Source organism: Crotalus tigris, unplaced genomic scaffold (genome assembly GCF_016545835.1).
Source record: "Crotalus tigris isolate CLP2741 ecotype Arizona unplaced genomic scaffold, ASM1654583v1 scf7180000018807.1825209, whole genome shotgun sequence".
Classification (NCBI taxonomy): domain Eukaryota; kingdom Metazoa; phylum Chordata; class Lepidosauria; order Squamata; family Viperidae; genus Crotalus; species Crotalus tigris.
Genome location: NW_024097206.1, coordinates 1,545,227 through 1,559,538, shown reverse-complemented (window position 1 = coordinate 1,559,538; position 14,312 = coordinate 1,545,227). Strand labels below are relative to the sequence as shown.

The following is a 14,312-nucleotide window of genomic DNA, read 5'->3' as shown; positions in this document are numbered from 1 at the left end:
CTGAACGCCTTTTCTCAGCAGGATGATGTAGAGTCCAAGCCCACCCAGGGGCTAGGTCTAGGCAGGTATATAAGAAAGAGCTGCAATATCAATTCCAACAAAGTTTCTCGCCTAAGTCAAAACTGGGGTCACGCCCAAAGGAAGGGGTGTGGCCAAAGTTTTTACCCAGTCTGCCGGGCAGGAAGGCTGTCATAGAACCCATCCATTGGACTCTACATCATCCTGATGAGAAAAGGCGTTCAGGTAAGACAACGCCCCTTAACTGAGTTTTGCCCCCTTTTATGACTTTTCTTGACACTGCTGTTAAGTGAATCGTTGCAATTGTTAAGTTGGTAACACGGTTGTTAAGTGAATCTGGCTTTCCCATTGACTTTGCTTGTCGGAAAGTTGCAAAAGGGGATCACGTGATCCTGGGACGCTGCAACCATCACAAATATGAACCCGTTCCTAAGCATCCAAATTTTGATTACATGATCATAGGGATGCTGCAAAAGTCGCAACTTTGAAAAACGGTCATACGTCAGTGCCGTTGCCAAGCATCTGAATTTTGATCATGTGACCATGGGGATGCTGCGAAGGTCATATGAATGAAAAACGGTCCTAAATGATTTTTTTTCAGTGTTGTTGTAACTTTGAACGGTCGCTAAATGAACTGTTGTAAGTTGAGGACTACCTGTGCTTTGCACCTTTGGGTTTCACTCTTGCGTCATTGGACTTTTTACTCACCTTTGTCTGTTTCCAGATTTTTAAAGGATGAGAAATTTGACTCCATGGAGTAATGAAACCTGACCCTTAGTGTAATGATACAGTTATAATTGAACAGAGATTCCTTTATTGATTGATTAATTTCTGTAATAAGTTGGCCAACTTAAAATATCCTGGTTCTATATGATTTCAGCTTGATTATCTGGCAATCTATGTGAAATGGTACGTGAGAATGACCTTGGGGGATCTCTGTTTGTGTGTATTTGTGTGTGCTGTGTGTGAAGAGTTGCTGTCTAGGGAAAGATCAGATAAGAGGGGGCATAGCTTGCAGCTGTCTAATGGGCAGAGAAAAACTCAGAAAAGATCCTCACTAATTTCTCAGACTGTCAAAGAATCGGCAGGAGATTTGTACTGTCAGATTTGCAAGATTCTATTAATGAAGCCTTACAATAAAGTAGAATTAGCTTATCTGATTGTGTTTCTTGCCTGGTCTACCTGGGAAGACTGATGCTCAATTGGTAAGAAGAGTTTTTGTAAAGTAATTTATTTTAACTGAAATTGCTTTATTGGGCAGAGTATCTGTGAAGAGAATACTAAAATTGGATGTTGACTGAGAAGACAAGGAGGATTTATTTTTCCCTTTTGCCCATAAAAAGGTAAAGGTAAAGTTCCCTGTCCAGTCATGTCTTAGTCTAGGATGTGGTTCTCACCATTGTTTCTTAGTTGAGAGAGCCACCATTGTCTGAAGACATTTCTGTGGTCAGTCAGGATCGAACTCTGCAGTGGGCAGAGTTAGCCTGCAATACTGCATTCTAACCACTGCGCCATCACTATGCTTTCAAACTGTTGGTGGACTAGAGCTGGGGCAGGTAACGAGAGTTCACCCCATCATGGGGTGCTTGAGTCTTAAACCCAAGCTGTCAGCTTTCCATATGACTAGCTCATCCATATTTTTATGGGTGCTGAGCCATCACACCCATCAGATATCTACTGAATGATGGATAGAATTATACAGGGAATTGTAAGTGTCTTGCTTTCTTAAAAAGAGTGTTTTCAAAATAGGTTAAGAAATGGTTAGCCCCCAAAATGATTGTAGCACTCTTTAATAAGGATGATAAAGCACAAGTAAAAAATAAAAAAACGGAGACTGATATGATTTAAAAATGCCACATAAAACTTCAGCAGAGCAAATGAAAAACTTGGTAAACTACCTGTTGAAAATCTGAAGCCAAAGAAGTATTTTTGGCTCCTACTGGAAGAATAGAAAAGCTGATGTCAAACCAATTTTCCCTCCTCTCTCTCTCATAGCATTTGCAGGTATCTATCAGATTTCATTTCCACAAGATACAGCTCATGGGACAAACATTTGGACCTTCAAGTAGGGATAAAGCAATTGAAGTATAGTACAGTATCTACAATTCCCAAGCCAGAGTGCCATCATGACAGGAACTATCCTTAGTTCTGTTGAAAATAGTTGAATATCTAAGGAAATTAGAAAGACCAAGAGCCCTTCTCTCTTCATGCATAGATCATCCATCAGGGTGAAGACATTTTTGTCTTCTTCACATGAGACCTGAAGTCACATTGAAATTAAATTTATCCAAGAGGCGGTCCAGTTCCAGACCATCTTCTTTTTCAAGACTATGCACAAGGTTTATTTATTGAAGTCTGTTATTCCTATTTTACCTTTCTGCCTATAGGGATCTAAATGTCTTGCTGGTAGTTATTGGGAATTCCTGGATGCTTCTTGAGCAGAAACTTGCCAATACCTGCAGAGTTTTGGTACTTATTATTACAAACAAGTGTGTAATACAAGTGTTTATGCTGACAACTTCTTGGGAGCTAAACAAGAGAAGATATTTTATTAGAAAGAAAAGCTCTTATCTGAGAATACCATGCTGGTAATATTCTTGTTCTTCACTATGGTAGAATTTGATTAAAAAAATAACAATCCCCAATATTCCGTTGACACCTGTGCCCAGCCATCTACTCATAAACTCTTATAAGTGGTTTTATAGCACAGCAACACGTTCATTTTGTTCCTTCTTAAATGGCTATAGAACACAAGTGGCTGTTTAATTTACACACCATCCGAAAGACAAATGTCCTGAGCAGTTAGAAAACAAGGGATATTAATACCACCAATTAAAAAAAAAGTGATAGTAATGTTCTCCTTCTGCCTTTTATACAGTACATTAGGTGCAAAATGGTATGGATGCTGTATAATCAGAAACTCTAAACTGGCCTATCTATTTACTTTAGACAAACCTTCCAAGATGCTCCAGAAGTTGGAATCTCATCCCTATCTCTCTGTCCATATGCATTTGTTTGAAAAGCTCACATGTACCTATGTAAGTTATTTGAGTTGTTAAAAAGAAGCAAACAGTGTACATAACACACTTGCTTGGTGATTTTCCACAAGTTAGTATCTAACCAGACCTGACCTATCAGACAATAGTTATACTAGGTTCCTCTTGTAGTTTTAGATCTAGTTGTTTCCTTTTACATAGGAGGATGATTTGTTCTTCTTTGTATACTGCTGAGATTCTGTGGGCAATTGATGCCACAGGAAGGTTCATAAATAAGGGGAAGAATATTTTGAGAAAACATCCAGTTAACCTCCAAGAGCACAAGAATTCATTCCCTTGCTTCAGAATAAATGAAATCAAGATTTTAACCCTGAACTTGTTTGTGAAAGTGTTGAAGATACTTTTATAGCAGAAGGGTGGGAATTATAAATTGATTTGTGAAGACTCAAACATATGCATCCTGTTTATATATTATATTCCTCTTTCCTGTCTTCTGCCCTAACCCCCCCCCCCACATGGCCTTAGGGCAGCAAACAGTGCCATACTGTAAATCATGCATAGTCTGTAATGGTTTCTAAGGAAGCTTAATATATATGGGGAATTTGCATACCGAAACTTCCTTGGTAAAGGTGAAACTTTGTAATATGCTGCCTAGTTACAAGCTTGATCTTATCCTTGCCGAACAGCAGTGTGTGTATAAATGCATACCCTTGTCCAGAGTTTGCAGTTTCAAGAGTCATTGGGGACTTTGCTAGCAATCTCTTTCACGAGAGCAGCAGGCATACTGTGAAGAACTGCATTTACATTTCAGGAACAATGTCACTTTTAATAATCTTTTTTTTCTTACAGAAAATTAGTTTAAACTAATTTGTGATTTTTTTTTGCCCCCCTCCCCTTACTCTTTTCTGCTGTTAATGCACCTCTGTCTCTTCCTTGGAGACTTTTGCCCGTGGTTTTTTCATACACCATTAGCTTTTATTAACATTAGTAGATATAGCTCAGCCTGCAGAGCTTTCAGCTGCTATGAAATCTGCACTAACCAAGGATATTAATCATGATTCTGATTGTCTCTGTCTTTTGGTCTCACTTGAGTATCACTGCCTTCCAGCCCTTCTCTCTTCCTACTCTTCGTCCTTTAAGAGTTCTAAAGATATCCCTGACTGTCTTTCTCAGTTGTCTCAGTCAGCAATATTTTCTTGGCTGTCATCAGATAGTCCAAAGTACTAATGACAAAACAGTGCTTTTGACTGCTGCTGAAGTCAGCTATACCTTCATATAAGATTGGAGCAAATTTGTGCAAGCACAAACCGCTCTATTGATGGGATGAGTATCCCAGATTTTTCCGAGTATTGGGTTGTGTGTGAATGTGGCTTACACGAGTCTCCTTGAAGTGGGTACCTCTAGGTGTATTCAGACTTCTGATGTGATAGGTTTTCTGGAAGTTGCCATGCCAACACATCTGGGAGTGCTAGGTCTGGAAAAACTAGACCAAGTTGTAGTCTCGCTGTATATAAATTAAGATGCAGTGGATGTAAGTTCAAATCCATTTTAACCCTTGTACAGCAGCTATTTCTCAGTCTAAACTAACCAGAAAAGTATTGGGGTTATGAAGTGCATGTATGAGTGTGTGTGTGTGTGTGTGTGTGTGTGTGTGTGTGTGTGTTCTCAGTCTGAGGAGGGTTCAGATAAAAAAGTACAATCTGTACTTTAACTCAGGCTTTATATCATCAAAGGTCATTTGATTCTCTATCTGGCTTCCACAGTACACAACTTGACTAGCACTGAAGATGCTACTTAGTTGGCAAGAAATGTCTGCAAGAAAACAACCAAGATCAGAGAGCACCCAGGACCCCACAACTGGTTATATTTCTGAATCCATAACTGCAAAGCCTGAAGACATTCAGAATCTCTCCTCTTGCTGCCCTTTTTCTCTGAAGAAAAACTGCTTTATTCATTGCAAAAGAAAAGCTTCAAAAGGCACCAAAATGATATTGAAGATTGAATTTTAAAATCACTTTAAATCTGCACTTTCCAAAGTGTGTGTTATGATGCCCCGGGGTGCTGCAGCAAACTCACATGAGTGCTACGGCAAATTTAAAATGTTACCCCATGTGAACTGCTAGCTTGAGGTAGTACATAATTTTGGCCTAGGAGTGCTGGAAAAAATTCCCGAGACACTCAGGGCACCATGAATCAAGTCATTGTGGGAACCTCTGCTGTATGTGTTTTATTGAAATTATGTATTAATAATTTCAATGCATTTTAAAGTATCTCTGAATTAAGGTAGTGGCTTATAGTATTTGGTAGCATTATGTACGTGTGCATGCACGCATAATGTGCATACTCTCATGCATAAGCACACACATACAGAGATAATCTGCATATTTATTTACTTTTGCTGCCTAAGATTTACATGTATATGCTGCTCTAATCTAAGAGTAGCGAGCTGGGCTATAGAGGTACTGAAATTGTGCTAAATTTAGATTTGCCGTGCCTTTTATGGCCACTGGACCATAAAATACCCTACTAGGGATTTGATAGAAACTGTTTTTATTTATCTTTGTTCTAAGATTCTTGAATTATTTTAAATAACTCAGGGTTTGCCCTGCCCGAACCATTGAAAGACAAACAAACAAAATTAAAATAGTAGTCTATTAGAAGGAGATGCTAAAACAGGCCTTCTACAGAAATATATTAGACATAAACAAATGGTGGATGGCTACTTTTTTTTTTTTTTTGCACGAGTCCATGTGGCAAACTTCTCTACTACCAAAACCCAAACTACTGTAGAATATTTTGACTTAATATACTACAAGCTGTTTTAGGAGGAAGATGCTCTTCTCCTGTGTTTTCTTCCACTTTTATTGCCTGAAATCCATTCTGTTGGCTTACTGTGCTACCTGTTTAGATATAACCTGTATTTCCGTTTTGTAATGTTTGTAACTATTTTGTACATCACTTTTTCCCCAAGAGTGTTTTGTGTGTGTGTGTGTGTGTGTACATGCAGATACCCACACTCACACCATCTTTACCAAAAGAACTGGAATCACTTTAGCATTCACTTAGTAGTATCGTAATGATCTCACCTTCTCCATGTCTTGGTTTTGTGTTTTATTGTAGATCTATTGTGGTGGACTGATCAAAACAATCTAAATATTTCTTTGGCAATGCAAACAACATCAAAAATAATATATTAAAGCTTAGTAATCCCTCCTGCTTTCACAGTGACTATTCAGAAGTTTATGTCATTATTTTCTAGGATGTTACCAATGTGGTAACGCCCCAGGGTAATCCTGCAACCCCATTCCATTAAGAATTGTTTTCTTAAATATCTCAAGAGTTATTTCCAAAATGTTAGCTACAACTTTGATCACCCTTTTGCTTTTAATGTTTTAATTGATATTTTATTCTTCAGTAACTGCATTTGAAGAAATATGTTTCTTATATAAATGTGCATGTCCATCCATTTGCAATGTAACTCCTGCAGACTAATAAAGGATTAGAATATAAGAAATGTGATATGATTCATACAAATGCATCATATATTTTTACATTACATTACATTACAACCCCTAACCCTCTCTCAACAGCATCACGTAGATTTGAATAGGAGAAGGGAAAGAATACAAGGCATAGCAAGGATTGCAGTAATCAGAGAATTGTTTGGGATGGATGTTAGCATCCCTCAAATCCTGATCACATCACCACAGCAATAAGACAAAAAACAGATCCACTGGTATAACTCACAACGAGTGTTTGACCTTCATTAATTTCTATGTCAACCTCTCAGAGTCTCTTCAATAGTGAGATGGGCATGGTATAAATTTGATTAACAAAAACAAATAATCTGGATCAGGCCCATGGTGGCCATGAATTCCCACACTGCTTCATTCTTCACACTCAAAAAATGAGGTTGAAATTTCCCACTATTATAAGGCTGAAAAACTCTACCAACAATCTAAACACAGAATTAAGCTGCTTGGGCTTTTGTGGTACAGTTCAGACATGATGCTTGTGACGTTCTGGAAAAGTTGCTGTTAGGTCTGTTACTATTACTTAACCACTTCCCATACTGTTACCAACAATGGGCTTCCCTATTTGACTTGTATGGTGCACAAGTTATGCTTCCATAGCATTTCCCAAACATTAAAAAAGAGAAGTTAAATAGAATTAGCATGACTGTGATGATCTTTCTATTTGATCATTATCTAGACAGAAAAGAATATGATGATCAGAACAGAAGGAAAAAATCATGAAACTGATCCTGTCCAGAGTATCATTCCATTCAAGTCCTCCTTTACAAGATAATGTAGAGGACTTCATGCCATTATCATAACAATAGAACTGCTGGTTTCATTGCCCAAGGATTGCTTTGGGCATGAGTCAAAATGTTGCATGAATCAAAATGTTGCTGTATTATTAAACGTATGTTTTGGTGCCTTGTCCAAACCCAAGCAGTATCTGGCTAAACCAGTTGGGATACAATTCCTAGAATATCCAGCAAGCAAAGCCATGCCAAAGAATGAGATTGGAGAAGTCTGTTCTAATCCATTTCAGTGAGTTCTTACACTATACCTAAGGTGTACTGTGCATATGGGGATTTGCATTAAAATGCAACAGAAGATCATACAATGCATATATGAGAATGACATGTGATAACTTGCAACATATTGATTGAGAAGTTGCTTAAATGTGTCTTCTTCTACTTGCCTTGTATCATTCAGTACTTTGTTAAACAAATTATGGAGCTGCTTCTTAAAGCTCATAATAATTAATCACTCTTCTCTCTTTTTTTCCTGCAAGCAAATAGTATTTTTTTACTGGCTGAATAAACATGGAGGTTCAGGCATTAGCTTGAAAGGTTTTCTTTAAAGATTTTTACTTGGCTGCAGCCTGCTCTTTTTTATAATTGCTGTTGTTGTGACAATGCTTAGGGGGAGTCTCAAGTTTCTGTTCTTCTGCATTCATAAATCTCTTCTTCCCTCTGGTATTTTAACAGATCTTTATGTTCATTCTCATTATTTTTCCCCCCCTCAGATACTGATGGATGTCCAGTCAGATGCTTCCTTCTAGACTTCATGCCTTCATTTGTTTGGTAGCAGAATACAAAGCAGCCATCGTGGGAGGACAAGAACAGCTCTGGACACTGGGTTTTCAGACTGGACTGCAAGTCAACGTGATACCTTTTGCTTTTCAATAGTTGGGCAACCATGGAGACTCTGTCCCAGGACATCCTGCTGGAGTGTCAGATTTGTTTCAATTACTATAGCCCAAGGAGGAGACCCAAGTTACTGGACTGTAAGCATACTTGTTGCTCAGTTTGCCTTCAGCAGATGAGGACCAGCCAGAAGGACCTGAGGTGTCCATGGTGCCGAGGTATCACTAAACTCCCACCTGGGTTTTCTGTCTCCCAGTTGCCAGATGATCCAGAGGTCGTTGCCGTGATTGCAATACCCCACACTTCAGAGCACACTCCAGTCTTCATCAAACTTCCTAGCAATGGGTGTTACATGTTGCCCTTGCCCATCTCCAAAGAGAGGTCTTTATTGCCTGGAGACATTGGCTGTCGTCTCTTGCCAAGCAGCCAGCAGAAGTCTCTCACTGTGGTCACGATCCCAGCCGAGCAACAACCACTGCAGGCTGGGATGCCGCAGGTTACAGGAGATGAGGAGCAAGACCAGAGAGGCATTGTGAAAAGCTCCACCTGGTCAGGGGTTTGCACTGTCATCCTGGTGGCCTGTGTCCTAGTTTTTCTCCTCGGTATTGTCCTCCACAACATGTCATGCATCTCCAAACGTTTCACTGTGATCTCCTGCGGCTGAAAGAAGGCTGCAGCAGCTCCTGTTGTGAGCTAGATTTAGGGGTTTGGGAGGGTGGTATTGATGGTGATGGGAGTCCAGGGGGTGAAATGCTGTCACATGGACTGAATCATTGATGCCAGGCAAGCTGATTGACAGTCCAGAGTCTGCTATAAAAAGTAGGACAGCAAGAGCGGTTGAAAGAATGTGAGGCATATTCAGTGCTCCTCTGCTGGTGACGATATCAAAGAAGACTGCATGCATACTCACTTAACAAATGATCTGTAATCTATAATGATTTCATCATGTTATGAGATTAAAGATGTCTATTTAGCTGGTTCTACTGTACAGGCCATGATCTGTCCCTTTCTTTCTCTCTCTTCAGAGTAGTTATTTACAAATGAAAATGCTGTATGTTCAAGTAGAATTAAACATTGGAATGAAGACAGTCAATCTACCCAGTGTTCTCCAGACATAGCAAAAATGTATAATTCTCTCTTTATTTTTAAATAGAAGCAGGGAAAATTATGAAGTGTAATCATTTAGGCCATGAGGACTTTTTTGTATCTTTCAAATTGCACATTCATGAAAATGGTTTTAAAAATTTGTCCCACAGGTATAGAAAGGGAACATTTTTTTAAAGTATTGAAAACCTTCTAGATGTAATATATGTGTATGTTTATGCTCATTCTATTTTCTTCTGTAGTTTAAATGATTTTGTTTTTGTCTTGTTTTGTTTTTTAAAAAATGAAATGAGACCATAAGCATAATAGCAATAAAGGAAGCTAGGAAGGATATCTAGATGTCTGGTCAAAATGATTGCCTCTGTGTGCTCTTCTGTCAAACACTACTTGAATATGTAAGTCTTCAACATGGCATTTCAAATGCATATACTGGTCATGTGATTCAGAAATGGCAAAGATCATGTTATCCAAGAGAGAATATGCTTACCGGAATGGCAGAATTAATGGTTTTTATTAAAGTTCCTTATCCTCCAAATGCAAGTCGGAGTTACCTTATCAAAGGAGACATAATTTAACTGTTATGTTTATAGATATTTATTATTGCAGCTGTGAGATATCGATGGGCATTATGGCTGTAATGCAAAATAGATAAACCAGTATTGGGCTGTCCCTTGTAATGAAAGGCTTTTGTAATATGAAAATGTTGCCATTACAAAAGTAGATAAGAGGGCAAAATAAGGGCATAGTATTGACTGATAATCCAATTGAAGTTAAAACCATGTAAAGCAAGCTCCTTCCTTATTCAGATGTCATACTGATAAGAATTACCAGTGTGAATTGTGTTCTACAGAAATTGGATAGTTTTGTCCATAATCAGAAAAGGAAAATCTGAAACTAGTGATTCCCATAACAGTTTGGACATGCTAATTATATTGAGGGAAAAGCATGGAACCTAATTTGGTGGCAGTTGGCTGTTAAATCATGTCATCTGGAACCAACAATTGCTTGTCCACTTTACAGGAAACATTCATCATCTCAAGATGTTCAACAGCACATTGATTTTAGTGTGATCGCTCCAACTGAGGCACAACAGATGCCAGTTGGGAAACTACCAGAAAAAACTGCTAGTTAACTATTGGACTAAGGGCTTGGAACTCCAAAAGAGCCATGAGAGAGACACCAAGAAAAAAATATGGAGGTGTTTTTATCCCTTGCCTTAACCTCCTTTTTTGTCTATAGTGTAGTAAGCTTTCAACACATTTTTTCAGATGAGAAAATAACTATCCATAGCTATTTCTCCATCGATGGTAGGAAAGCATTAGGAAGAACTCTTGTTTTTCACAATTTTCATTTCTCCATGATAAATTCTTCACTTGATGGACCCACATATCCTTCCTCTTTCTACTTTTCATGGTGCCGTGTCTTTGTATACATTTCTATGTAAGACTTGTCCGGTTTGGTATTTAAGCTGTATACCTAGAGAAATGTTTTGCCATAAATTAGAAATGGCTTGTTTCTTTTCCCTTTAACTTACAGCTACTAAAGTAGAGAATCTCTAGGATTTTGAGATATGGCTTTGTTGGGCTTTGCTGCTTCTTGCAAGTGAGCAATGACATACCTGAAGGAGTGCAAGTCCTATCATAGCTGCAATATGTTCAATTTACTCCTAGTTAAACAAACACAGAATACATTCAAACAATTCAATGTATTCATTAATTATTCCAAATCAAATATTTATTCTAAATTCCTGAATAAAGAAAACCTTGCTGTTCCCTAAAAGTAGTCGTCATGGTAGAAAGAAATTAAGGTATGTTGCTGATTTCTCAGCTTGATTCCTAAAACATCATTATTCACATTATTAACAACAACATTATTCACATTATTAACAACAATGGGGGGAAGAGAGACTCCTTTTGAAATATTTGTATTAGTCAATGGTCAGTTCCATATCATTTTGGTGGTAACAAAACGAATTATTGGGTAGTGATAGGAAGAAACCTGAAGTTCTATTATAGCTGGATGATATATAATACGAGTTTTTGTTCTGCTAATAACTACTTTCTTTAGTAGAAATTTGAGAGGTGGGCAATTTCTCCTTTCCCTTCTGCAGCTCAACACATGAGTTCAGTCTGCTGTGGCAGATGGTTGTCTCCTTTTTCCTGCCATTTAGATATTTTGGAGTGTCTTACCTGACTTTTATTTATTACAGCCTCCAACAGCAATGCTGCCAATGTAGGACCACTTCACTTGAGTTGGGCAATAGGCAAAATGCTACTTTTCTCTCTCCCATGGAGACATTTTACTGAATATCATAGGAAGAGGAGGCATAGAATTGCTGAACCCAAGGAATTCCTTTGTTACCCATTAAAGATCCGTTAAAGCAGTGGTTCTCAACCTGTGGGTTGAACGACCATTTCACGGGCTCGCCAAACAATGCAGTCCACCATTTTTTCCCCCTTTTCCTTAGCTGTGCTATTCCCTTTTATTCTATTGGCTTTTGAAAGCCAATAGAATAGACTCTTAAATAGAGTCTAATTCTGTTGGCTTTCAATAGCCAATAGGAATTGTCCAGGCTGTCTCTGCCCTGCTGAGCCCGCCAAAAGTCCCATTCTGCAAACGGTGCTGCACCAGTAGAGTAGTCCTCGGCTTACGACCGGTTGGGGGTCGTGGCATTAAAAAGGTTGAGAACCACTGCGTTAAAGAATATGTGAGAATGGAATATATTGTATTTTGATTACTAAGATTTTGATAAATTTTCTTCAGAAGATGAAGAAACTCTGATTTTTGGATGAGGCTGATGAGAGACAGCTCTTTGATGAGCACTATTTGGTCCTGAAGGAGCAGTATCCAAGTCACAGATTCATAGAGTGCAGACTGCTAAAGATTGAATCTGTGAAAGGAGATACCTTTCTATGGAAGGAAATGTTGGACTTTAGGGAGGCAGAGTAGGAAGAGTATTGCTACTTTTGAAATTTGATGTTGGAGAAGACTCACAAGAATAGCTGGAATAGCCAAGAAAACAAACAAAATGGATCACTGAACACCAATTCTCACTTGAAACACAAAAGACCAGGCTCAAATCATTTTAATTCAGGCACTTTATGCGAAGATCTAACTTTCTAGAAAAGATAATAATGCTGAAAAGGGTGAAAGGAAAGAGAAGAAAACCAATAGTAATGTGGATAGGCTCAGTTAAAGTGCCAGTGGGTGTACCATTGGAAGACTTGAAGGACCAAAATAGCAAGGGATAAATTGACACAGAGAAAATCTATTTAATTACTAAGAGTCAACAACAATTTGAGTCAATTAATCAATCAGAAGTTATCTTGCTTCCCAGGAAAGGAACAAGGGATGATCCAAGGAAAGAAAGCTTGAGTTAGAGCCATGATTTATGTAATAAAACCTGTAAGAGATATATATCTTTAACAATCAAAATATGTTGCTTCCCAAGAAAAGAACAATATATAAAGAGAGATATACCTATAACAATCAAAATGTGTTGCTTCCCAGGAAAAGAATATATAGAGATACACCTTTAACAATCAAAATCTTGCTTCCCAGGTAAGGAACAAGGGAAGATCAAGGAAAAGAGAACTTGAGTTAGAGCTACAAAATAGAATAGGTTTGGCAATAATTCCCATTGGTATCTCTGTACATTATTCTTCTACTGTACTGCATTCCACAGATATAGGCAGAAATAATAAGGGGACATGTATTGGTCACTGGGCAGATCCTATTGGAAAGCCCAGGAAAGCAAGAAAGCAAGAATGATCTTGTCTTTATAAAAGACAATTTCCCAATCGGTTCCCTTAATATGGGTAAGGATGGAAATTTGGGGAGTTATTATCTGAAGAGTATTGACTTCGAAAAAGATCTAAAATGTACAGGATTGGTTTTGGTAGGGGTTTCAGGGGGCAGAATCTAACACAGTTAATGGATATCAGGAATCGAAAAGTTAATGAACTTTATGTCCTTATGGAGGAGCATGTAAACTCATATTCCTAATTCATAAAGTGCCATTATGCATCATGAGGTTCACGTTGAACCACTAATAATAGGTTGAAAGACAACAGTTTTTAATCTAAATGCTTCTGCTTGTCTACTCATTAGACTCAGGGCTGAGCTGGATAAGAAACAATTATAATTATTTACTATATTTACTGTAATTATTACTATTTATCCTTTATTTTTAAGAATTCAACCAAAGAACATGACGTATAATAAATCCTGTAAGATATATACTGTACATCTTTAACAATCAAAATGTGTGGATTGCAGCTCAACTGCTGAAAATTAAAATAAATAAGATGAGAAAAAAAATTACAGAAATTTAACTACTCTCCTTAACTTAGATTAAAAGATAGAATGAGTAGTAAGCATCCTATTTATTTTTAACTGGACTTTGGCAACCACGCCTATTTTATATCTCATATGTATGAAATTGGCTACATTTACTAAGCACTATGTGGCTGTCAAACCATACATTCTACCTTGTCTAAGCTTTGGCCTCACTCTAAAATTTTGATTGAAAAAGTGTACGTCACGCTTGTAACTATGGTGCAGGTTCCCTGAAAACACAACAGTCTTTGTGTTTAGTTAGGACTGGTGGGTGTTTGGCTAAGTTTGGCTTCGGTGTGAATCTGAAGAAAAAAGTCACGAGACTGCTCTTGTGAAAGAAGGCAGTATGAATCGCTTTTAGGGGTGACACTAGATAAAGATAGTCCTCAACTTACAACAGTTCCTTTATTGACCATTCAAAGTTACAATGGCACTGAAAAAAGTGACTTATGACAGTTTTTCACACTTATGACCTTTGCAGCATCGCCATGATCATGTGATTGGAATTCAGACGCTTGGTAACTATTCATACTTATGACCATTGCTGTATCCCAAGGTCATGTGATCCCCTTTTGCGACTCCTGACAAGTAAAGTCAATGGGGAAGCCAGATTCGCTTAACAACCAGGTTACTAACTTATCAATTGCAGTGATTCACTTTACTGATGCAAGAAAGGTCGTAAAAGGGGCAAAACTCAT

General features: G+C 38.0%; 1 protein-coding gene across 10 annotated transcripts in view; it reads left to right on the top strand.

The window, feature by feature from the left end:
* The window catches only part of RNF152 (ring finger protein 152), a 100,749-nt gene that overhangs the window by 45,661 nt on the left and 40,776 nt on the right, over positions 1–14,312 (top strand). For 7 of the 10 annotated variants that reach the window (XM_039356221.1, XM_039356215.1, XM_039356220.1 and 4 more), the window contains one exon: positions 8,052–9,628. The exons of 1 other annotated variant lie outside the window; for it this stretch is intronic. In XM_039356221.1, the coding sequence (XP_039212155.1) occupies positions 8,225–8,836 (612 nt within the window). In that variant the 5' untranslated portion in view covers positions 8,052–8,224 and the 3' untranslated portion in view covers positions 8,837–9,628. Of the gene's footprint in view, positions 1–3,031; positions 3,057–4,777; positions 7,844–8,051; positions 9,629–14,312 lie in introns of those variants that run through there. 2 more of the 10 variants (XM_039356223.1, XR_005558272.1) reach the window with 2 other exon arrangements.